At 33.9% G+C, this 26,790-nt stretch overlaps 1 protein-coding gene and 1 long non-coding RNA gene across 3 annotated transcripts in view; one reads left to right on the top strand and one right to left on the bottom strand.

Annotated features, from left to right (window-relative positions):
- Nucleotides 1–26,790, bottom strand: part of LOC144853756 (uncharacterized) — a 59,527-nt gene that overhangs the window by 29,512 nt on the left and 3,225 nt on the right. The window contains exons 1-2 of one of the 2 annotated variants that reach the window (XR_013614417.1): nucleotides 25,191–25,503; nucleotides 9,950–10,117 (exon numbers count right to left, since the gene is read on the bottom strand). This is a non-coding gene — a long non-coding RNA (uncharacterized LOC144853756). Of the gene's footprint in view, nucleotides 1–9,949; nucleotides 10,118–25,190; nucleotides 25,504–26,790 lie in introns of those variants that run through there. The other variant, XR_013614416.1, reaches the window with a different exon arrangement.
- LOC144853747 (uncharacterized) lies at nucleotides 596–13,258 on the top strand. Its single transcript, XM_078711567.1, has 2 exons — nucleotides 596–775; nucleotides 9,742–13,258. Exons 1-2 carry the CDS (start codon nucleotides 773–775, stop codon nucleotides 11,971–11,973), a joined length of 2,235 nt encoding a protein of 744 aa, XP_078567693.1. The 5' UTR covers nucleotides 596–772; the 3' UTR covers nucleotides 11,974–13,258.

Below are 26,790 nucleotides of genomic sequence, written 5' to 3'. Positions count from 1 at the left end.
ACAGTCGCTACTTACTTTCCCATGAAGATGTGTGGGTTCAGTATTGTTCAGCAGCGTGGGAGTCCGGGGTTCATTGCGTTTTCCAGAGTAGAAAAGTTGAGTAAATACGAGGGAAATTAAGCATAAATGGTAACTTTGATCAAAGGCATCTTAAAACAAATGGAAACATTGTTATAGTCTTTAATTTAAGGAATTTCGATGAAAAGATTTTGTGTTGGGTCAATTAAACACCTCAAATCAAGCAAAAGTAATGAAATTAAGCCTTGAGGTTTCTTATCATCAGTACTTGGGAGAAATTAATTCAAATACAAAGAACATAATAGTTGGTTCAACCATTTAAAAACAGAAATGAATCACTCATTTTAATTATAAAATCTACATAAAACTCAATTAAACAAGTAGTGACTCAGGTAAAAATCAATAAAACCTATTGGAATGAGATCAGTAGGGGATTATCTAAACGTTTATCACCTTATACAATACAAGGCTAAGTAGATTAGTCAAACTGACTTCCCTATTTAAAAAATGGAACAGTCTGTAAGTTGTATGGTTGACTGGTTTAGCAAGATTAGATCATTCTTATAGCTGACAGCATTCACAGTGGAAGTACATTCTTACAATACTCCAGACTAAAAAATCCCCAAGACATCTGCAAGAGATGCTGTGAATACTAGTAATATAACTGTAGCAATGTTTGGATAAATATTTTTTTCTGAAACTAAAACAAGGATACTTAGTAGAGGAATTATTGTTCACTTCAAAAGTTTTAATCATGGTGAGTTTATAACTTTATATTTAATATAAAACTCTGCAATTTCTTTTTGGCCGTTTTAGCTTTTGCTTAATTTATTTGTTTGTATCCATTGAGAACTAGCCACTGATACCAACAGCATTGTCATTTTTTTTTCAATAATTGCTTTAGATTTATTGATATATAGCAAAGGAATACAGTAGTAGTTAGTTAGTAGTTTAGTTTGTGTTTTTCCAAAAGCTTGCTATTTTTCTTCTGAATTTTATTGTTTTAATCAAAATACTTTTTTGTTTATTTTTGTTTTAAATTGAGATACAGTGCCACTGTAGTGCACTGGTACCCAACAGGGCACCCCAACAGCAATTCAGTATGTTGTATATTTCATATTGCTTATTTTCAAAAAATGATGAATTTAATTTTACGTTGATTGATTAATTAGGCATATGTACTGGTTGTATTGGCAGCTGTTAAGTAATGCTTTGCTATTGATAGGCGTGCAGTCTCAGAAATATAATTCCAATAATTGGTTTTGCAACTTTAAATTAGTTTATGGTGTGTATAATGTAACTCTCTGTATGTTGGTGTAATAGCATGGTTGTTGAAATGTTTCATCAGAATCAGATGTTCTTACTTTGTTGATACTAAATTTGATAAATGTAATTTATATATTTAAGTATTTAAACATAAAATGAATGTCAACTGATTACAAAGTACAATGTCCTCTGACAAAACAGGTCGGAACGAAACACAATAAGTATAATCACCAAAACTATGAACTAATATTTATATAGGGTCTCAAATTGAAGTGTTTGTAAACTAACTTTAGCTAGGCTGTTATATCCACTGATTAGCACGTACTGTTTTGATAGGATTTATTAGCTTTAAAGCACCTAATGATTTTAGAGTTATTAATCACATATGTTTTATCATTAAATATACTGCTTTTCTATACTGTACCAGGGAGTTACAGTACAACTCCCTGATTGTACTAAAATATGTGGAATTAAAGTTTTAGCTGAGGTTTTTTGAAGTGAAATAATTGTATTGTTATGTTGAGGGCATTTTTTTTATGTGATACTACTGAAAAAAAGATTGTCTGAAAATAAAAATACATATTGTATTAAGTACTGTATGACTTGATTCCTTCATTCCTACTTCCACATGATATTAAAATAAAACATTGTAAGAATAAAATTTAATTACCTGCATACTCACTGTAAGATGGTGCCCATTAAATATTTTGTTATCTTTATGTAAATGAGAAAAGCTCTATACAAAATACCATTAAAACTTATTATGATAAATACTTCCGTTAAACCAGCATTTCATTTAACCATAACGAAAATCCAGCCAGCATTTTAAAGAACAAAGATCTGTACAATATAATTATGTAGTGTATCTATGGAAATGTGCAGTTTGTTATGAAGTCCAGTTTTATGTCTGGTTCTGAATTTTGAGTAAATTACTGTCTATAAGGTACAGTCGATTGGCAGTGAATGGGTTTACACGATAGAAGTTTCGGCTTTCAGAACGCTTCTTGTTATCATCACAGAAAGCTTTCTGATTCAATAAAATGCTGAATTACATCAATGAATTATCTTAGCTTCTTCCTTTAAAATGGTACACTTGATCTTTTTACATGAATATGGTTCAGTGTTGACTGTACAGAAAGAATGGGTCAGTGCTGTATGCCAACACAACATGTTCTTTACCAGTATACCAACATATTTAATGTAATTATATTGATACTGCTCATACTGCAATTGTTGTAGGGCAACACACCATGTTCTTCATCAGTGTGAACAGAACATATACCAACACACTGTACTGTACTTCATTATATTGATACTGCTAATCCTACAATTAAATGCAATCACAAATTTTCAGCAAGTCTTCAATAGGATTTAGCAACTTAAAAAAGTTTAGCCATGTGCCTTGCTTGAAAGCTATGTAAACATTGTTTTTACCTGTGAATTGGCCCAGGTGGTAGCCACTTCTAGATACTTGAAAACACAATTGTTTACATACAGCTATTAAGTAGCCTGTTAAATAAAGATACAATTAAATGCTTTTAGAACATGATATCCTTGAGCACTGTTGATATGGCAATGCTATCGAATATTAAATAATGCTTGAGAGTTTTTATCTAAATGCAAAATTTTTTTTTAATTCCAAAAAGATGTACACACTGTATTAAAAAGTAACCCAATCATTAAAAAATCATTGATCTTTTAACATAAATTAATGGAAGACACAGTTTCTAAATGTAATTGTAGAAAAACATCAATTGGTTAGTGGCAACTTCTTAAAAATGTCATCGTCTTGTTTTCAGAATAACTTTACATACATTTTAACAATTTACATAATTTAAAGAATTTAGGTTTAAAGTTGGTTCTACTTCAATTTGTATTTTCAAGTCATTAATTTTGACTAGAATTTATAATTTATCATCAATATAATGTGAAAGATTTACAGGTAATAGTAGACAATAGTGGATTACTGCCATTATTTTAAACATATCAGGTAGAACTTTTGTTATAAAAACAAAGAAAATAGAACACACAAAAGGTTAAAATATTTCATCAAAGAATGACTTAAATTTAGAAATACAGTATTAGAATTGTATAGTTTTGCTGGTATGAATAAAATCTAACTATGTGTGGATAGAATACTAAATCACCCTTTTTATTGATGTTAGTAAAATTTTATTTTGGAGTTAAAAAATAAGGGTATACATGTACAAATTTTACATATTTATTAAACATAAGTGAAATTATTTAAAGATTTTCTTCTGTAATTAAAATAAATGGATTTTAATTGCCTGAAAATTTAGTTAAACAATTTAGAAGGGATTTATTCTTGATTACCACATTTGTTTGTTGTAATATAACTTGTAATAAATTAAGTTTAGAATACTACTGTTACTAGGTTAATTTTAAAAGGTAGATTATCTTTTTTCTTTTATTTTATTCTCTTAAAAAAGTATACTTTTAAAATTCTTTATCAGCTTCAATGTATTATAGTAATATAATATATATTCTTTAGTTTATACTTGAAAAACAAAAGTTAGAGCTTAAATGACCATTGGCCTAGGGTCAGCTGGTCATCAGTGGACAAGTCCAGACCTTCAACTTAGAAGTAACGGGTTCACCCCCTAAAATTGTTAATCTACAGTAATACTTTAAAAGACATCTATTCATTATCAATTACAAATACACTACAGATTGTACAATGAAATAGTTTACCTCTATCCTGTTTAGTCACTATCTGGGTATTAGAACAAAACCCAAGAAGAAAAGAACTGCACACTTAATAGAACAATTGCCTGTTAATAGACAAAAGACCCTGGCTCTACCTTGGCATGATCTTAATAAACCGTTCAATTGTTAGTGTATTAAAAAGGACTCCTCTTCCTGACCTATAAATAAGTGCTGGGTGTAAGGATTGTCATTTTTGGGTAGATGCCAAATGCACAAGAATATGGGCGGCCATTAGGGCCAAAATAGACAAACGTTGCCGTACGAACAATTCCGCTCCCGTAAGGCAAACTAATGGCGTTAAAGACATAATTCCTCGAGTGACAAACAAATATTGCCGTACGGACACACAAACACATTGCCATATGAACAAATTGCCGTATGGTTAAATTGGCGTAAGGACAAACATTGGCGTAAGGACAAAAATTGGCGTAAGGACAAAAATTGCCGAAAGGACAAAATTGCCGAAAGGACAAAAATTGGCGTACAGTCTAACTAAATATAAACGTTGAGGGCAGCATAGTAATTTAAAACCACGTGACTGAAACCACTCTGTGTGTCCAGTCTAGTCCTGATGGGGAATAAAAACATAATCATGGAAGGCCAACAATATAGGCCAGCCGACAATAAGCCTTCCCACTTTTATTTTTTCCAGCCACACCAATAACTATGAAACACCGTTTGTGTATTTTTTACATTTTCAGTGTTACTTATGGTTTTTATGGTATTAGAAATTTAATATTTGTGAGAAAACGGCGGATTGCTCCTGGGAGTCACTTGGTGGGATTATACTAGGGTACCCTTAGTCGTCCAGTATAAGTTAGAGTAGGACCGCTGTAGTGTTCCCGTTTACTCAGCCTTCATCTTTTAAATCTGAGTGTAACTCAATTATGATTTTTAATATTATAGTGTAATTTGATACTGTATTTGTGAGAAAACGGCGGAATGCTCATGGGAGTTACTTGGTGGGATTATACTAGGGTACCTCCTTAGTCGTCCAGTGAAAGTTAGAGTATGACCACTGGTCCCGTTTACTCAGCCCTCATCTTTTAAATCCGCCGTTTTCTCACAAATACAGTATAAAATTCAAAAGATAAATGCTGAGTAAACTTCACTATAATATTAAAAATCGTAATTGAGTTACACTCAGATTTAAAAGATAAATGCTGAGTAAACGGGACCAGCGGTCCTACTTTAACTTATACTGGACGACTAAGGAGGTACCCTAGTATAATCCCACCAAGTGACTCCCAGGAGCAATCCGCCGTTTTCTCAAAAATATTTCATTTCTAATACCATAAAAACCATAAGTAACACTGAAAATGTAAAAAATACACAAACGGTGTTTCATAGTTATTGCATGTTGGCTGGAAAAAAAAAAGTGGGCTGGCTTATTGTCGGCTGGCCTATATTGTTGGCTAGCTTAACACAAGCCTTCCATGATTATGTTTTTATTCCCCATCAGGACTGGACACGCAACAGAGTGGTTTCAGTCACGTGGTTTTAAATTACTATGCTGCCCTCAACGTTTATATTTAGTTAGACCGTACGCCAATTTTTGTCCTTACGCCAATTTTTGTCCTTTCGGCAATTTTGTCCTTTCGGCAATTTTTGTCCTTACGCCAATTTTTGTCCTTACGCCAATGTTTGTCCTTACGCCAATTTAACCATACGGCAATTTGTTCATATGGCAATGTGTTTGTGTGTCCGTACGGCAATATTTGTTTGTCACTCGAGGAATTGTGTCTTTAACGCCATTAGTTTGCCTTACGGGAGCGGAATTGTTCGTACGGCAACGTTTGTCTATTTTGGCCCTAATGGCCGCCCATACAAGAAGTGTGGCGGCATGCAGCAAAAGTGTGCCATATTTTTATAATTACTGCACTAGTGGTAAACATGGTAGTTGTTTGATCTGAGTGGGCAGTAATTGAATAAAAAAAAAGCATATGCATATGTTAGCAAGCAGCTGGAGTTCAATGGTAAGTCTGTCTTTAAAAATAAATACAATACATATGTTAACATTAACAATCCTAACAAATTCTAATTTATTGTTAAAGTAGGCCTACAGCAGTATAGCTATTTTGGTAGGTACTGTACAGTATCATCATGTAAATCCATTTAAAGTTATATTGGCAACTGGCTTGATTATATCTTGATATGTTCAAATTTAATTCAAATTTTTGTGTAAAATCAATCATTTTCTATTAAACTTACATTACAAGTAGTTAAAACTTGTAAATTAAAATAAAAAAGAATATTTTTGCATGGAGCTGTATATTATTAGGTTTGTGATACATCATGTGTTCCCAAAATAAAATGAGAAAAAGTCTTTCTTTTCTTCTCTAAGCACGGTGAAAATCTACTGTAACTTTACTAGTATTTATTTGCAATGTAAACACTTAAACAGTAGTAAAAAAATACTTCATTTTCCATACCAAAATTTATCTAGGCCTAAACTGGTTTTAAAGTCTTTTCAAAACATCCACAGGGAATGCATATGTAAAATCACTTTTATAAGTCCTTATAAAAACATCTTCAAGCGTTAGTACCAGGCCTCTGATTAAAAAGGCTTGGCTTTGCAGTAGAGACCACTTACAGAGAGTGAAACACTCTATTGTATACAGATCCACAGGGGTAATCAAATTGCTGTTTGAATCTTTTACCAATCTCAGCGGCAATGGCCACAAAAGAACGTTTTCTAGTGCTTATTCTCACTTCCTGAGCTTTCTTTATTGTGCATTATTCCACATGGGCGCTCCTCGATACATATTTGGTTGTTTGAGTGTTTGATGAATGAGAAATTACTTTATGAATGAGAATTTATTGAACGCCACCTCCATAAATATGACACTGTTCTGTGTCTCTAATTTCACAGACAATGCTTGATACTCTGCCTAAATTGACAATGGACCGTTGATTATAACACGGGTGTAGTAAGAAACTAATCAGGTAGAAACAGCACCGAGTTTCTGTGTATGGAAATGGGTTAATAAACACAAATATCTCATGATTGAGAAAATTAACAATAATGCGCACTACTCTACTGTATGTTTGTGAATTTCTACAGGAATAAGTCAGAATTATGTTTTTTTAATATGTCATTCACATTGTCATATGGTATTTAATAGATGGGAAATCCATGTTTAATATTGTACCTGAAGTGTGCTATTAAAAACTTGTGTTACATGCTCAATGACAATGATCCTGTATTGTCTTGAAATAAGAACAATAGTGTGCGTCAAGGTCATGTGCTCTTATGTTACTTGACTAATCGATAAATAAGTTCCCAAACTTGGAAATTTAATTTCAAAACGATTTATCTAAAATTTATACTATTATTTTCAAATTGGATCACTTTAGCTGAATATTCATATTGTATACAATACTTGATGTGAAAACAAGAAAAGATATTAAATGTAAATGGATGGTTATTCAAGCTTTTCTAATATAATTCTATCAGACAGAATGATTGACAGATTTCTACATTCTGCAAATTAAACAACTGTGAAAATATTACATTTTCAAATTTCAACCATGTCACAACCAATGAACTGACATACAACCTCACTGCTGTACAAAATAATAATTGCTTTGTAGATTTCAATGCCTATTTGATGAACTTTTAATGAAGTCAATAAAATTGTAAAAGCAACACCATAACTAGCCCTGAAGTAATGGACATCTGTGAAATTGCAAAGTGTTGATCGATGCGATGGAATTGCTTCCCCGTCTGCAAATCAATTCCGATAATTTACCGATCGTTTATTTTGCGCTTTCTCGTTAACGCCTCACTTCACAATGTAATCGTTCATCGTATGAATTATTGTTATTGATTATATAAATATTATTTTAGCAGTTGTAAGTAATCACAAAAGGCATAAAGATGCCGAACTAATTCATGCACCTTAAATTAAAATTCAATTGTTGATCGTTAAATAATAATTTTGCAAATAAGAATTTATTTAATTGTAGACGTACAATATTAATTATTATTACTAACTGTATATTATCATAACCTGACAAGACAATAAGGTTAAAATTTAAAATTAGGATAGAACTTGTATTTCAACAGTTAAGGATTTAGGCTGGATTTAATATCCTGTGACCACTGTGCCAACCACAACCTGTACATAAAAGTATTGTACTGTAATACCTAACATACGTTTATAATGGGAATAACATTACCTGGTCTAAACAATTCATCTCCTGTAGCATTCATCTACCCCCAGGAGGTATAGGCAACATAACCTGCACTTTGTTTTCCAGGGGGCAGGAATTGAAATTCATCACAGAGTCAACATCAATCATGAGTGTAGAGTACACAGGTCCAGTAAACAATACCACCTTGGGCTAACTAAAACCATAACTTGTATGTAATTAATTTCCTCCAAGTTCAGTTAATAAAATGTGTTTTTTAGATGTTCCACCATGTGTTAGCAGTAGGCTTTCAGTACCTATCTGTTTTGCCAGATCCAAGCACTTTTTAGTTTGACCCACAAAATGTTTAGAGTTTAAAATGGTTAAAAGAAATTTAATTACTTGGACATAATTATACTATAGTATGAAAATTAAGTAAAATAAACAGGCAAGAGACTTTGTGGCTAGAAATAAATCAAAAGTAATGAAAGTTTATAATAAAACATATTAATGTGATTTGAAATTGTGGCCAAAATTCTTTCTATTAGTATTACCGTATTATCAAAACTGAATTCTAAAAAAAAGGGATAAAACTGGACATTGTGCAATAGATTGTGGGTCACGGTACTGTACCGTACCGTATACCATTGTCTGTAGCTTCTCTAAACTCTAGTCATGTCATTTGGAGCAAAATCTAAAAATAGATTACGGTAAATCTTTACTCGGACAGCCTTTACCAGTTTTAACAATGGTACAGTATTAAAGATTATCTATCATTAGCTAACGTCAATACAAAACAAGTATAGGAACACTTTTTTAATCCAATGTTTGAAGTCTTAAAAGATTTTAACTGCGTACTGATTCTATAAATAGTTAGGATTGAATGTTTAGAATATATATTACGATTTCTATAGAAGACTTTATTTATCTGGTAATACTGTTCATGTACACGTTTCCGAAACAAAGTATTTGGTTAATTATTTGCCACCCTTAATCATTATACTGTACGCTGTATCAACTGCTTTGTACTGATATTTAATCCTATTCCCAGATTATTTAAATCAAACTTGACAATTATCGTTAGAATTTTAGTTCCCATCAGAAAACCTTGAGTGTTGTGAGTAGTGAACCAGCAGAAATATTTAACTCAAACAAACCTGTGAGATTTTTAATTAATGCTTTTGGATTCATTGATCTTGTGGTCTGGTGAAAAGAGGAGAGTAAACATCAACAGAGGTTGATTCAACGTTGACGTTGCCAATCATTATGAGCATATATTTGTTGAATGTGCATGTACTCTTGAGAAATTTATTTTCCAGATTAAAAAAGAAACTGTACATACTGTAAATAAACAGCAAAACTTTCAAATGCCAGTCATAATTATGTTTGGTAATTTTACTTTGTCATCCATAAATTATTTTGTTTTATTTTATATCGAATTTACTGTTTATTATACCACTATAATATCTCATATGATTATATAAAGTAAACAGTGAATTTAATTTTAAATCGGTTTAAGACAAAGAGTAGTTAATGCATTTTCATGAGTCAGTTGATGCAAAAAATATTTATATACTTTTCGTTTGTTACTTTCAGATGATGGAAAACCGAGAAAACAGTCTAGATCGAGAACTAATAGGGCACCTACAACATGTTCAGTTTGGTGGACAACATGAATTTAATAAGATACATCAATGGGAAGATTTCAGCAATGAAAGTAAGGATTGTGTAAATGGAACGGACATGAGGAACAAAGGCCCTTCTCCTTGTAACAGTCAAGCAAGTTTAGGATACCATAGCTTACCTAGTTCACAGTGTGGAAGCCGTCCTAGCTCAAATCCTGATTACATTGTTGATTATGGTACCTCTACTTCCTCTTATGAACAATCAGCTACTTATCTGGACTCACCATTGGCCAATTCGAGTGACATTTGCTGGAGGCATAATACTTCTAGCCAATCAATGGACACGTCTGTAAGAGAAATAAATAAAGGACATAATAATAAAGAGTTTATCAGAAAATCCATTGACATGGAGTGGAGACAATGGTGCCATCAACAACAACAACAACATTTAAAACAAAATGCATTTACCAGTGGTCATCATAGAATTGATAATCAAAGCAATGGTCACCAAAGCAATGGTCATCATAGAAGTGGTCACCATAGCAATGGTATACAAATACAAGTTGGTATCCATCCCAAAAGGACTACCAAACAACATAAGCAATTTTTACATTTTAATGGAATCCGGCAAAATGGTGAACGCTGGATACCAAATGGACATCATAAGCCAACCCATTGCGAGTTACATCACCAACGTTACGAGGAGCCTATGAGGGCGGTAGACATGCTTTCTAAATCTTTCAACAATCAATTTAGAACATGTCTACCCACAGAAGATCCAATATACGAAGAGATTACTGAGCATAACATCATTCGCTGTAACGACATGGACTTTGAAGAAATTGAAGGTCCAAATTTACCACCACGGCCAAAGAGTTGGTCAAGCATGGTCAACCTACACCAAAAAAGTAAAGCACCGGTTTATTACCAAATAGAACCTAATGCTACAAATCAACACAATGGTAGTTGTTGTAAAATGCAACAAGAGCATGTTAACTGTAGGAAACCAAGTCGTGGTGTCTGCACAAATACACCCTCTTCTGATCGGACTGATGTTAGCTCAATAAATCTTCCTTATTTTCCATACATAAACAGACTTTTCCAAGAGGACTCGGACATTTCGGAGAGTAACAACATTTCTAATGGAAATGAAAAAGACATTAAAATGAATGAGAAAAAATCTGGAAAAATTGAAAAGTTTTTTGGTTCACTCCTAAGTTTGAACAAAAGTAAAGGAGTGAAGAATATGGGTACAAGTACAGATGAAAAAACAAAGGAAGAAAATAATGTGGAGAAACATAGAAAGCTACGGAGGACTGTATCCGAATCTTGTAACATTTACTCAAGAGGAAAAGGAAATGCTCCTACTTATGAAGATGATATGTGCAATTTATTAAAAGAAATTCAATTTAATATGAAAGAAATTGATCATAATTCAAAGAAATTAAATCAAAACCCTAAAGACAAAAAAATTAAAAACTCTGAAATAAAAAATGACAGACACAGAGAAAGGAGAAACTCCAGACGTGATAGTAAAACAAGTCATAAAACATGTGAGGAAAAATCCGAAAGAACGCAAAATAACAAAAAACATAAATTTGGAACAGCTCCATCACCACATCATTATCCGAGGAATTCATCATCAGACGTAAGGCAATCAGGTAGTGCCCACAGCGTTAATCAACAAGCTATAAAGACTGTTTTAACTGACAGCCGGTCAAAAGTTTGCAATTCAACCCCTGAAAACAGCCATAATAAATCACAGTGCTGTAACAGTCATCGTAAAAGCACTTCCAGCAGACCAGCCATGGGCGTGCAGGCTCTGTTAACAAGATCCAGTAATTACAGTAGTCCGGAAACAACTCTTAATAGATCCACCGATACTGTCGAAGAAAACAATTCTGTTGATGTTGTTGACTCGTTTGAACGAAGACTATCACACGAAAGAGTCGGCAGTCGATTGAGCTTTGTGTATGATTACAGCGAAGGATCGGATTCGGAAGATGTTAATGCTGACATGATCGGTGTGTCTGGTTACGTGAGTGAATCGTATGCGCAGGGTCTAGCTAGTGGAGAGGACAATGAGAATTGGATAGATGGAGATCAAGTGTATGGTGTTACACTTGCTAAACCACTATTTAGAAATAATGTAGTAGCAATGGCAAAACGAAGAAAACTCATTGAAAAAGTCACAGAATTGTAAAAATGTATTTAAGCTATTTAAAAACATTGTACTGTACATTAAAAAAAAGAAATGGCTATATGGTCATACTACAGCCTCAAGCCTGGCGCGAATCACCATGATCGAGATTTCAAGCCAAACGCAGGTCGATCCACGTTCGATCACACTACGAAAATCTTGATCGTGGTGAGTCGCGCCAGGTTGAGTCTGTGAGTGTACCCAAACACTGGAAATAATTTATTTTTAATAACATTACAGTAAACTGAATCTTGGCTAAGTGAATATTTTCTATTTAAAAAATACATAAAATTGCAACCTAAATTTATCGGGTCAATTGTGATAACTTTCTGTTAAATTATGGCATTATGAATATCATAAATGAGCCTTTTTTTTTAAAATTTGAATTGACAAACCAGAGATCATGAGGGAATTAAATACATTACTTTGTCTTTGCATGGGTTAATTGAAGGGATTAAAATTGAATACTATATTTGAATTCTTTGGTACAAAAAATGACATTAAATGTAGGATTACTAGCACTATTACTGATAAATAAATTTATCAAAAAATGTATCACAGGCATTTCTTGGGAATAAAACTGAAATATCTATTAAAAAAAATCATCAAATATTATTACAAATTGCCAATGTTTTCATTATAATTTCAGTTCTAAAACAGTTAATCATTTTCTACTAGAATGAGAGTATGCTATAACAACAAATATTAAATTTGTTTTTAGTGATAAAAGCAAGAGTTGTGTAATCACAATGAAATAGTTGTTTCTAACAATAAAGACTTTATGATATAATCACCTTAAGCTTTTAATGGCTTATCTAGGATTAGGTTTAGGATTAATAAGGATAATACTGCAAAAATTGTTGGATTACCATACATTTCATAATCATTTTTTTATATAGGTTGGCCATGGAATTGAATTCCTCTACTGGTAAATTCATTGCACTCCTGTAACCTGGATGTTTTAAAGAGGTTCAGGTGAACATTATCCCTTCCCATTTCAGCAACAAAATCCTCTACCATACCCCACCGCACTCTCACCCACACACCCACCTACCCCTGCATTTAGAACCTCCCTTTAACTATTTACAGGATTTAAATTAACTTTAAATTTGTAGAAACATTTTAATATTTAGTTATGTATATAACTTTTAATCAGTGTTATTTGTAAAAATGTAAATTTAATATCTAAATTCTTATTGTTGTCTATTGAATTTATAATTTAGGAAATTAGAACTACTACTACATTAAGCATTGCAGTCGATGCTTTTGATAATTTTCTGAGAATAAATTATCTGAAACTAAATTGACATGTTTTATGATTTTTGTTTTGTAAGTACTGTCTCACACACAATAAAATTAAAGATGAACACATTTTAATTTACTGCAAGATCTATCAAACATGGTAAAGAGGTGGTGACGACGACAATAATGATAGTGAATGATGATGATAATTTAATGACAATCACTTGATAATGGTAGTCATTATGATGTTGCTGGTGACAATAATGATGATGTCAAGATGGTACCATTGGTCATGACATTGACAATTATAGTAGAACCCCTCCTTTGGGACACCCCTATTCAATGGACACTATCCCATGACGTGACTTTTAACACTACAGCCAACCCCTATTCAGGGGACACTTTGTTGGGTCTTGAAGGTGTCCCTTTAGTAGAGGTTCTACTGTATGTAAATGTAAGGAATAGGAGTGCTCTACTGTGCTAAATTGCACACAGGTGTATATTAGCCTCACAAGGGTTCCTTTGTGTAGCTGACATCCCTTGTTGTCTGTCAACAGGGGCTGAAATTGAGCTAAAATGAACCATTAAACTAGGATAACCATTTTTACTATTCAGAAAGATGCACTACAAAGCAGATAAGAAGACCATAATAAGGAAGCCTTGCACTGACTTTATTGATATAGGATGCAGTGCTTCTTTAACTACTGTACTAATACTACTTTAATGACAGGGTTTCAAATATAAAGCTCTGTCTACACTATCAAAGTAGTTTGACAAAAAAATGTGATGTGCCCAAATATCATCATGTTCATATATGGGCACATCACATTTTGTTGTCACATAAAGTTTGATAGTGTAGACAGAGCTTAAGCATAAAGGAATACCTATGCACTGAAAAGTCAGATTTGCAGTATCCTCTTTTCTGGCTGTAATTAGTATATAACTAAATGGTGTATTTACAAAATTTTGGGGACATAAAAAAAACAGGCTTTTATGGCTAATATCCGTCTGGATATTGTGGGGCTTCGGAGATGTTTCAGTTGGGACTGTGTAATCAATGTTTTAATACCAGCACTTTTTGAAACATAGAAATAACATAAATTCATTTTATGTAACTGATTATACAACAGTATAAATGTCATAAATTTCAATAACAAAAAAAAACAAAAAATAACCAATTTTGATGAATGCCAAATAACATTTTATCACTGTGCAGTTTTGATTGAATTATTAAGAAAACGGACCTTTATCGTAAAATATTAGTTTATTATTATTATGTTGTCATAATTTACAATTACAGGTACCTTCCTCTTCACTACAGTTGAAAATTAATAATGATTGATATCTAGAATATTACTTGCTAGACTAGATCTGAGACTCCACCAAGACCAGACCACTGACTCCAGTTAGAAGCTACACCGACATTGATTAATGTTTACAGTGTTATTACGACATCAACATAGTCGTTAATATATTTCATGTGTTCATTAAATGAATCATAAAATATACTTCTACTCTAAATAAAGACAATATTTGGGGATTTATGGTTTGAATTTTTTTCTTTGTATGCAAATGAGATGGTCATTTTTGTACATAAGCCTAATAATATTCATATATTATTACAGTTTAGATGAATACTAACTGTATATAAAAGATTTCCAAACTATTATGGTCCAGCCCAAGAGTATCCAGTTGACTACGCGACTCTACATCTCACTATGTCGGTCGGTTGTTCGGTAAACACTATCAAATTTGAGCACGTGACTGCAGCCATGTATATGGCCTTGTTAATTATCTCTCCTCTCCTCCTCTCCCCCACAGGTTTATGCACCTCAGTGAAACGTCCTCTTTTTGTTTTTCTGCAAGGTGAAAGAGGAGCCCTTTTGTAATATCAAGAGTCATGAGATATGCATCTGTATGTACGCAAAAAGCTTGGTTCCCACAAGGACGTGCGCAACGCAAGTAATTTGACCAATCACAATTGATGGACTATTCATACTGTCGCTTGTCAATGGTGGAATCGATTATATTAATGGTAAAAAATAAGTTAAGACCTATTGGACAAAACAGTTTTGTCACAATGTCTAGTTTTCAGACAGTCTGGTATTTGGGAGAGTTAACTGTAATAGGGTTTCATGATTTGTACAAAGAACATTGTCAGACTGAAAAAACAACACAATCTGAGCGTCATGAAACATGTACTTCTGCTGTGTTTATCTTTGCAAATGACGTAAATGAAGGTACATATGATCAATGATAATAACATGAACTTGGGGAGACTTACCTTGAAAATCTAAATGAAGAACCTTGGAACCTAATGTCTTCAATGCTGATATTCATATTCTACACATTCAATATTAATGAACATTCATTAGGCGAAGGACAACATAAAGAAAAAACATCAATACCACTACTACCACTTGACCTAGAATTTAATCATTGTGGACATTAAGTTTCTCTTTTAAGAGGTCAAACAAAATTAATTATCCATATGTGTTCATTCCTTCATTAAATGAACAAGCAGTTAACTGATGATGAATAAACAGAAAACTGAATGCAACAACAGAGAGAACATACAAATATTTGATCAGAATATTATACCAGGGATTAAACGATCATTTAATAGTAATTTTTTCTGTCTACGCGTAGGCCTACCTTTTATTTGATTCAAATGACAGGAAATCTATTTAGATGTTATATAAAACAAATAATGAATGTTTTATATTTGTGTAATGGTACAAATAATTGGCATTTTCATTTGTACCATTACACTCATAAACATTCATTGTTTGTATAATATCATACGGTATGCACAGTACTAGCGAACAGGGGAATGAGACGAATAGGCCTAGTACATTATATTCTCATATTTTATTTTTTAGTCGCCATGAAATTTATTTAGTATGCAGATATTAAAAGAAAATGGTGAAAAGTTTTATATTTGGAGTGAAAATTCTGCAAAAAAATGTTTTGCTATTTAAAAAATATAACAGCCAACATAAGTTAAACCACACTAAATATTAGGTAAAGCAACTTTATAATTTTTTAAAAATATGTAATATAATCCCACAAAAATTTAGCAGTAATTTCTATAAATTATTTATAAAATACTAAAAGATGATATGATACATTCATAACAGAAGAGTAATGTTAATGTATTCCTTTAGATTTACATTCACAATAATATAGATTTTAATTACCGAAGCCTATGCAGCTGTCTAAAAAGATGTAGTACTAGTATTAAGCTGTCTACACTATCAAACTATTTTGACCAATAAAATGTGATGTGCCTAAATATGGTAGTGATATGCCCAAATATGGTAGTGGTATGATATCCATATGTCCATATATGGGTACATCACATTTTTTTGTCACAAAAGTGTAGTCAGAGCTTTAGCAGCATAATGAAATTTACTAAATATACATGTAGACCTATATTCAATAGACAAAATGTTTAATATGTTTTCTTCCATTATTTCATGATACTGTGATGTATCATCAAATTCTTATTAACAATGAATTCACATTGTGACATTCAAAGCAGATCACTACCATGGTTACGAAGATTTCTGAGTATATAGATGGTAATTAACTCAACCAATCAAGTTGTCAATGTCACGTAACATCATTGTTTGCTGGGATAATGAGGCAACACGAACTGAGAACAATGGCAGAATCATAGAACAACGACTGGAAACTGTGAAACACAACAATAGACGAATCTACTATTATTATAAATGAGACTTAATCAAGAGGAAAATATGAGTGAATGGTGAAAATTAATAATTCATGTTCTTATATTTGTTATTTGCATTGCAGGTTGTATAATGGAGAATTATCAAAATCTTTTGTTGTCCGAGTTATTAATTTTTAATAGGAATTTAAACAATATATTGCCTTAGGGTCTGATGTTTACATCATTGCATTATAATTATTAGAATAGAAATTAATAACAAATTGCATTATAATTTTATGTGGTGCCGAAAATATTCAAATAAAAAAGTTATTTTGTTAGGATGAGACTAGCAGCGTTTATTATTATTTTTTTTTACCATATTTAATGAGGGTGATCCATCCAGCTATTGTTGATCATTAGGGACCCTCAGAGGTTCACAACACAAACATATACACAAGATGCTCTACATAAACAAAGTCTTATTACAAGTCTTTGGGAGTGGAGTTGTAATTTGGTCCTTAGAAAAAATCCTGACATGTGACGGGAATTGAACCCAGGACCCTTGGAGTGGTAGCCAAGCATCATAACCACCAAGCCACAACTTTATGAAGATGATTATAATGATTGTTATTTGCAATGTTTAGTGATGAAATTTTCTTTTTTTTTAGTATGAAATGCAAGCTATTATCTTCTCAGGGTCGTAGCGAGAGGTTAGAAACAGATGAGGCAAACATGCTTTAAATACAATTATTAATGTAAAATATGACGATCTGTCTGGGGAATTGGGGTGGATGGTGAAAATTGAAAATTTCAGATGAGACGACCGCCTCATCTACCTAATGCTCGCTACGGTCGTGCTTCTCTACATTCTGAATGTGTGACATAAAGATGGCTGAAAATGTGATCTGCTGTTTCAAAGAAATTTGTCTATTTGCCGTTTCAAAGAGATGGGTCTAAAAAGAAACATGGAAATCCTATAGAAATTATTGTTGAAGATTCAGTGAAAAATTTCATTTTAAAATTTTGTTTAGCAATATTGCTAATCAAACTGATTTTTGAGTCGAGAAACATAGTTTTGTATTGTATTTTTTGCTACACAATTTTAGAAATGTGTAGCAATAAGGTTGTTTTGTATAGCTTTTTGCTATGCTACACTTAAATTATTCCCTGAGATTCCATGCCATGTTGAAAATATTTATCAGTATTTAAAAATTATGTGAACAAAATAATTATCCGCTGAAAAGGAAAATCAGACAAAATGGTTACCGATTGTAGGCCAGGTCATGTACATACACACCGACATGAAATGATTGGCAGTGTTCGTTAATAACAAGCGATTAGCATTTTACATATAATACCATTATCCAAACAGCTAATGTTTTTTATCATTACCTTTATTTGTTTCATTTTTAGAAGAATATCGGTTAATGAGATTTATAAATGGGTTAAATTTAGTTCAATATCTGTAATGACTTTATTAGCAGTCATATGAATATATACACAATATTCACATTCTACTACTACTATTTGTATATCATTACTGAATATGGTAATTGATAAATGTTGTCACAAGTGACATAAAGTTGTGTATATATTTTGCAAGTCATTCTTACTTTTCCTTTTGTTTTCACTATTTGAACCTTTCTTTTGTTTTAGGAAGCTATTGTGTGAAGCCAGTGGAGCAGAGTTGTTGTGTTGCAGAGAAGGATTGTGTGGTGTTTGCTGATTGGAGGAGAGGTATAAGGGTTAAGTTAGTGTGTGAGTTGCTGATTGGTGGAGAAGGATAAGGTGGTGATATGTGGATAATTGAGGGAATTTTGAGGGAGATGGAAATTGAGAGGAGACAGAGAAGGAGGGCTATGTTATGTTAAGCCAGAAAGGGATAGGTGAATATTGATATGAGAAACTAAGACGTACAGGAGAAGAAGTAATTGAATTATGGTGATATAGAGCTGAAGCAGAAAGGAAATAAAGAGATATACATGAAGTTAATAACTTGTGAGTTGGAGATAATTATGGTGATATAGAGTTGAAGCAGAAAGGAAATAAAGTGATATACATGAAGTTAATAAATTGTGAGTTGGAAGTAATACTATAAGGCTGTACTTAAATGTAGAACTGTTAATTGTTGAGATTACTGAGGATTAATTTAAATTGTGAATGTAAATTGACGGAAGAAATAACTGTTGGAAACAGCAGAAGTTGTTGCATGTAAAGAATTGTTTGGAAATATTGAAGAGTAACTGGATTGATACTGATATTATTTTACGTGGAAAGGAGAAAGAAATAATTGGTCGGGGAGCGGATTGCAGGGCAGAACGACATCAAGAAACATTTTAACTTTATATTTGATTTATTTATATGTCAGAAAATAGGAAGAATTATAATTGATAATACAAGCAGAACGGGAGCAGAGGCGTGGGAGTTGTTTATTTGCAGAATCGTTTTAACTTTTATCTTTCTAATTTGTTTTGTGTCAGCGTAGGAGAGAAGGCAAGAAGGAACGATATTGTGGACATTTATTATTGTTTAATTATTCATCTTGTGATATTATTGTATTTGAAAGGGGGGTTTCGGGGATTTATTTAAAAATAAGAAGATTGTTGATATTTTGTTTGGAAGGATTGGGAAATTTGGGGAATTGCATAAAGTGTGTGGGGAATAGGAATACTGTATCATTGTTTGAGAATTGGTTGGGTTTTTTTTGTGGGTTTTTTTTTGGGGGGTTTGAATTATAAAAGAAAGAATTGGTTGTCAAAGATTATTATTAAATTTTACTTTTTACATTTATATGTGTACAGTTGTGGCTGTTTACCGTTGTTCACCGTTGGTTACCAGCACTTACATGTCCGAAAGAGCCGTAATTGCGGCTGTGTGACATTTATGGGGGCTCGTCCGGGAAACTTTGTAACCTAGCGTGAACATTGGTAGATGAAACAATTGTACGTGATTCTTGGATTGTCTATTTGCCATATTATTGGCATACTGTATACTTATATTGGATACTTATATATATATATATATATTTTTTTTTTCTTAAGAAATGGATCTCACTAAAATTGTTGACGCAGGAAAAGCGTTGGGGTTAGATGGAGTGGAATTAAGAGAGTTTGTGGAAAAGAGAGAGGAAGCTGCCAGAGAGAGAGAAGAGAGAGCACGAGAGAGAGAGGAGAGAGCACTAGAGAGAGAAGAGAGAAACAGGGAGAGAGAAGAAAAACAGCGAAACAGGGACAGGGAGAGAGAAGAAATGGAGCGAAACAGAGACAGAGAGAGAGAGGCACTAGAGAAGGAAGAGAGAGAGAGAAGAGAGGCACTAGAGAAGGAAGAGAGAGAGAGAAGAGAGGCACTAGAGAAGGAAGAGAGAGAGAGGAGAGAGTTACTAGAGAGGGACGAAGCAGAGAGAAAAAGAGCGAGTGAAGAAAAAGAGAGAGAAAACGAAAGGGCGAAAGAAGCTGAGAATCAGGCCTATCTTATAGAAATGCGAAGGTTAGAAATCCAATTAGAACAAGAAAAGAATCGGGCACGGCCGGGTGGTAGAGTATTACCCAATCCTGAGTCACGGGTTAAGGCCAGTAAACCTAAATTACCCCCTTTCCATGATCGAACAGATGACCTAGATGCCTATCTGAAAAGGTTTGAACGGTATGCGACTAGTCAGGAGTGGAAAGAAATTGAGTGGCCGGTTAACTTAAGTGCCCTACTAACTGGGAAGGCTCTCGAGGTTTATTCCAGGTTGTCGTCAGCTGAAGCTAACGATTACAAACTGTTGAAATTGGCTCTTCTAAAACGGTTTCAGTTAACCGCCGATGGATTTCGACATAAGTTACGAACAGCTAAGCCCGAATACGGAGAAAGCGGCCCGCAATTTGCTGCGAGGATAAGCAATTATCTTGATAGGTGGATTGACCTAGCAGAGGGGGAAAAAACCTTTCAGGGGTTAACAGATTTATTGCTGCGAGAGCAGTTTACCGATGGGTGTGGGAAGGACCTAGCTCTGTTCCTAAGGGAACGTCAACCGAAAACGATACAAGCGATGGCTGAAATTGCGGAGCAATATTTGGAAGCTCGTGGGGGATTATTTGGTAAACCAATAGAGTTTAAACAAAAAGAGCCAAATTCTCCTCAACTCTCCTCTAATAATGTTCCCAGTACATCCTCATCACAAAGCCCTTCTAGTTTCCGTAGTCCAACTTGTTTTATATGTCATCGTGTAGGTCACCTAGCTAGAAATTGCAGAGCATCAACTATGCATAAGCCAAACTCTCCTCCAAAATGTTACCGATGCTTAAAAACAGGACATATTGCCAGAAATTGTAGACAGGACGCCAACAGTTGCGCTGGGTTGTCTACTTCACCACAAACAGAGTCTGATTGCCAGAAATGTACAAAACAACACAAATGTAAAGCCAAAGAAGAAATTCCCGATGTGGGTGCCAGTATGGTTACGAAAATGTCAGAGTCTTTAAATCAATGTTGTATCAATAATGATGGTGATAAGGTCACTCTTCAATGTGGGCACTGTCTTCCAATTATGACAGCGGCTCTAAATAATTCAATTAGTAAAATGCCCGTTTATACAGGTTGTGTTGGGTCACGCTGCGTCTCTGTTCTTCGTGACAGTGGCTGTAGTGGGGTGGTTGTGAAGAAAGATCTTGTATCAGCCGAACAACTTACTGGTAAGGAGAAAACCTGTGTGCTGATTGATGGCACGGTCCGCAACTTACCGGTTGCATTAATACATGTTAATACTCCATTTTTTTCAGGAAAGACGTATGCACTATGTATGAATAACCCTATTTATGACTTGATATTAGGTAATATTGCAGGAGTACGAGCACCAGGAAGTCCAGACCCCACATGGACAGAGCGAAACCTTCAAGGATGTTCTGTTGTTACCCGGTCTCAAGCTAGCACCGCTGTTATTGAATGCGAACCTAATGAAACATTTACAAATAACCAAAATTATCATCTATCTAATGAGAATCTTTTACAGCTCCACCCTCTACTAGCAAAAGAAACAACAGCCGACATCCACATCAACGAAAGCCTGGATGATACACTAAAGCATGAGGTGCACCGACTTATCGGAAACTACAAAGATGTACTGACGGATTTACCGGGTAAGACTACACTTGGGCAGCATGAAATCAAGCTGGAAACTGATGATACAATCCGATCCAAGCCCTATCCACTTCCACATGCGTTGCGAGGTACCATTAAGGATGAGGTAAATATGATGTTAAATCTGGGTGTAGTGGAGCCTTCAGGGGCACCGTTTGCCTCTCCAATAGTATTGGTAAAGAAACCGGATGGGTCAAATCGATTCTGCGTGGACTTTCGAAAACTTAATCAGGTTACAGTTTTTGACGCCGAACCGATTCCGGACCAAGAGGAACTGTTCACAAAGTTGGCCCATGATCATTATTTTACTAAGATAGATTTAAGTAAAGGGTATTGGCAAGTTCCCATGGATGAAGCGTCAAAACCTTTAACAGCCTTTCTAACACCAGATGGTTTGTTTCAATTTAATGTCATGCCGTTCGGCTTAGTCAATGCACCGGCTACTTTCAGTCGTATCATGAGAAAATTACTAAAAGGAATGGATAATACACTTAATTATATTGATGACATTCTAATTCACACAGCTTCTTGGGATCAACATATGAAATGTTTGTCTGAATTGTTTGGACGTCTCCGCAGGGCCAATCTAACTGCTCGACCAAGCAAATGTTTCATTGGTTATGAAACAATTGAGTTTCTTGGCCATGTGGTAGGGAAAGGAAATGTTCAACCTCGAGTGGAGAAGATACAAAGCATCTTGTCAGCCAAACAACCAGAAACAAAGAAACAACTCCGGTCATTCCTTGGGATGACCAACTACTATAGAAAGTTCATTCCTAATTACTCTGTGATTGCTTGTCAAGTAACCGACAAAACGAAGAATCGGGAACCTAACCGAATATGTTGGGAGAAGGCCCAGGAAAGTGCGTTTGTTAAACTTAAGGAAAAATTAAACAGTACTCCAATTTTATGCCTTCCTAATTTAAACAAAGATTTTATTTTGAGAACAGATGCGTCCGAATATGGAGTGGGAGCGGTTCTAATGCAGCAGTATGGTGACGTGAAGTTTCCCGTGGCGTACGCTAGCAAGAAACTGCTTCCTCGAGAAAAAGCATATTCAGTGATGGAAAAAGAATGCTTAGCCATTGTATGGAGTGTACGAAAATTTGAGTCTTATTTATATGGACGAAACTTCACGTTGGAAACTGATCACCAGCCGCTTGTGTTTATGCACAGAGCGAAATTGTCCAATGGGCGAATTATGAGATGGGCCCTGGCTCTACAACCGTACAAGTTCCGAATAGAGGCGATTAAAGGCAGTGAAAATGTAGGAGCTGATTATTTAAGTCGAGTGTAAATAGGACCCGTCACGGTATGGAGAAAATGTTGATACATTATTCTTTTAGAGGGGAGTAAATGTCACAAGTGACATAAAGTTGTGTATATATTTTGCAAGTCATTCTTACTTTTCCTTTTGTTTTCACTATTTGAACCTTTCTTTTGTTTTAGGAAGCTATTGTGTGAAGCCAGTGGAGCAGAGTTGTTGTGTTGCAGAGAAGGATTGTGTGGTGTTTGCTGATTGGAGGAGAGGTATAAGGGTTAAGTTAGTGTGTGAGTTGCTGATTGGTGGAGAAGGATAAGGTGGTGATATGTGGATAATTGAGGGAATTTTGAGGGAGATGGAAATTGAGAGGAGACAGAGAAGGAGGGCTATGTTATGTTAAGCCAGAAAGGGATAGGTGAATATTGATATGAGAAACTAAGACGTACAGGAGAAGAAGTAATTGAATTATGGTGATATAGAGCTGAAGCAGAAAGGAAATAAAGAGATATACATGAAGTTAATAACTTGTGAGTTGGAGATAATTATGGTGATATAGAGTTGAAGCAGAAAGGAAATAAAGTGATATACATGAAGTTAATAAATTGTGAGTTGGAAGTAATACTATAAGGCTGTACTTAAATGTAGAACTGTTAATTGTTGAGATTACTGAGGATTAATTTAAATTGTGAATGTAAATTGACGGAAGAAATAACTGTTGGAAACAGCAGAAGTTGTTGCATGTAAAGAATTGTTTGGAAATATTGAAGAGTAACTGGATTGATACTGATATTATTTTACGTGGAAAGGAGAAAGAAATAATTGGTCGGGGAGCGGATTGCAGGGCAGAACGACATCAAGAAACATTTTAACTTTATATTTGATTTATTTATATGTCAGAAAATAGGAAGAATTATAATTGATAATACAAGCAGAACGGGAGCAGAGGCGTGGGAGTTGTTTATTTGCAGAATCGTTTTAACTTTTATCTTTCTAATTTGTTTTGTGTCAGCGTAGGAGAGAAGGCAAGAAGGAACGATATTGTGGACATTTATTATTGTTTAATTATTCATCTTGTGATATTATTGTATTTGAAAGGGGGGTTTCGGGGATTTATTTAAAAATAAGAAGATTGTTGATATTTTGTTTGGAAGGATTGGGAAATTTGGGGAATTGCATAAAGTGTGTGGGGAATAGGAATACTGTATCATTGTTTGAGAATTGGTTGGGTTTTTTTTGTGGGTTTTTTTTTGGGGGGTTTGAATTATAAAAGAAAGAATTGGTTGTCAAAGATTATTATTAAATTTTACTTTTTACATTTATATGTGTACAGTTGTGGCTGTTTACCGTTGTTCACCGTTGGTTACCAGCACTTACATGTCCGAAAGAGCCGTAATTGCGGCTGTGTGACAAATGTATAAAAAATATAAATCTAACATTTTGGAAAAAGGTTTTTTTAAATTTGTGTTCGACAGTACATAACATTTTAATTTCTAGGTAACAGTACATAAAACAAGTTTAGATATTTTGTATAAAATTTCAATTTCTACAAAATATCCATACTTGTTTTTGTACTGTTAACTAGAAATTAACATTTTCTGAAAACACTATCAAACTAGTTTGACAAAAAAAAGTGTGATGTGTCCAAATATGGTATTGATATACCCATATATGGTAGTGAAATGACATCATCATGTCCATATATGGGCACATCACATTTTTATATACATTTATATATAATGGTAGTGTAGACAGAACTTTAACTGCATTATGTAGGACACCACAGAATTTCTCAGCCTACATTCACTCCACTTTTCAACCTATAAAAGCATCGTGTTTATAATCAGTTCGGCAATATCCATTGTTGCTCTCTTTACCGAAGCCTTTTCAAAACATAATTACATCACATTGTACAACAACCTTTTAACGACCCTCGTCATTAAAGAATATGTTACTGTTGCGCTCATCATGCAAAAAGCTCATCAATTGTGTGTTAATAACTCTGGATGATATGGAGTAAACTCTTCAAGTTGAGCTAATGACCTGATTTGAGTGCTCCTGGTGGGGTAATGAAGTGCGTTACGACAGGTGCAAATAGCCTTGTAAAACTACCAATGCAAACTTTTATCAAACTGTCACTAATTTAGTATAAATTCAAATGCCTTGAACTTGCCTAATAAAACCATGTTTGTATTCATGTAGCCGGATTGAACCTCTTCAAGATTCACTTCCTCCTTAATACCATTAATATAGAAAACAAAACATTCAAAACCAGATAAAATATAATTGACTTGAAGTTACTATACTAAAAGATATCATCAATTATTTTAGCTTCAGATTCATTCATTTCATTCACAAAACGCCTGGAACAGGCACATGACAATTTTGAAAGAAAATGATCCATAAATTTTATTGCAGATAGCTTGATATCGCAAGGTGTATTGTTGCACAATGCATGGTTGGAAAGAATTGGAGGAAAAAACGTAAACAAATTTTGAGATGATCTCCCTGTTAACATTCTCAATTTATCACTCTTTGTATTATAAACCAACTAGCAATATATTTATTAAACCTTAAAAAAATCTCCCTTTTTAGTACAGTAGGCCAACATTTGAAATGCTAAAAACCACAACAGAGACTTGCCTAGGACCCCACTCCAAGCTCAAGGGTATGCATCTCAATTCATAGCACGATCCCCTTTATAAAAATATGATAAAAGCAAAGGCACACACTGTCAATAATTTATATGTAAACTTTTTAATAGGTGAAATTTTACCAATCAGTCATTAAAGTAAAGATTTATTGCAAAGTTTAAGAGTGGAATGAATTAGATTTAACTGTTTGCAGTACTTGGTAATTTAAACCATAAACTTGCAGTTAAAATGAACCTTGATTTTATCACAAGTTTAGTTTCGATTTTTTAGAACCTCTTTACACCAAGGGTGAAAAAGTTATAAATGAATAGAAGGCCAAGATCAGATACTGAAAGGGCTTCAGAAAAACTACAGTAAAACCAAATTAATACATTTTGTACCCACTTTATATTCAATTAATTAAAGCCTATGAGAATATAATAGTTTGTTTTTATAAGCAAGCTCTCAATGCACTGCACATTATTACCTGGTCATTTTAAGATCAAACACGTATGGAAACATACTTCCATAATAATGCAGCTAGTAATCAGCGCAAAGTTGTGTCTTGATCTAACCGGGTACCCATTTTATACAGCTGGGTGGAGAGAGGAAAATGTAAGTAAAGTGTCTGAGGATACAAGCAATGCGGTGAGAGTTGGATTCAAACTACGATCTCACGATAAGTAATCCAACGTCCAAGACACTTTGGCACACACCCTCACATTTTGTATACTATTGTACAGGGATGTACAGAGAAGTCTGGATGGCTGCTGAACGGGATGGGAAAACAGTATTTTCCAGCAGTTCCTTGGATGGGTGATGATGGGTTCAATTAGGTTGGGATTCCAAATAGGCTTTAGCCTGTATGGAAATTAGACCTAATTACT

The sequence above is a fragment of the Antedon bifida genome, chromosome 10 (assembly GCF_963402885.1).
Source record: "Antedon bifida chromosome 10, ecAntBifi1.1, whole genome shotgun sequence".
In the NCBI taxonomy this organism is placed as follows: Eukaryota; Metazoa; Echinodermata; class Crinoidea; order Comatulida; family Antedonidae; genus Antedon; species Antedon bifida.
This window is presented reverse-complemented; position numbering and strand designations above follow the sequence as displayed.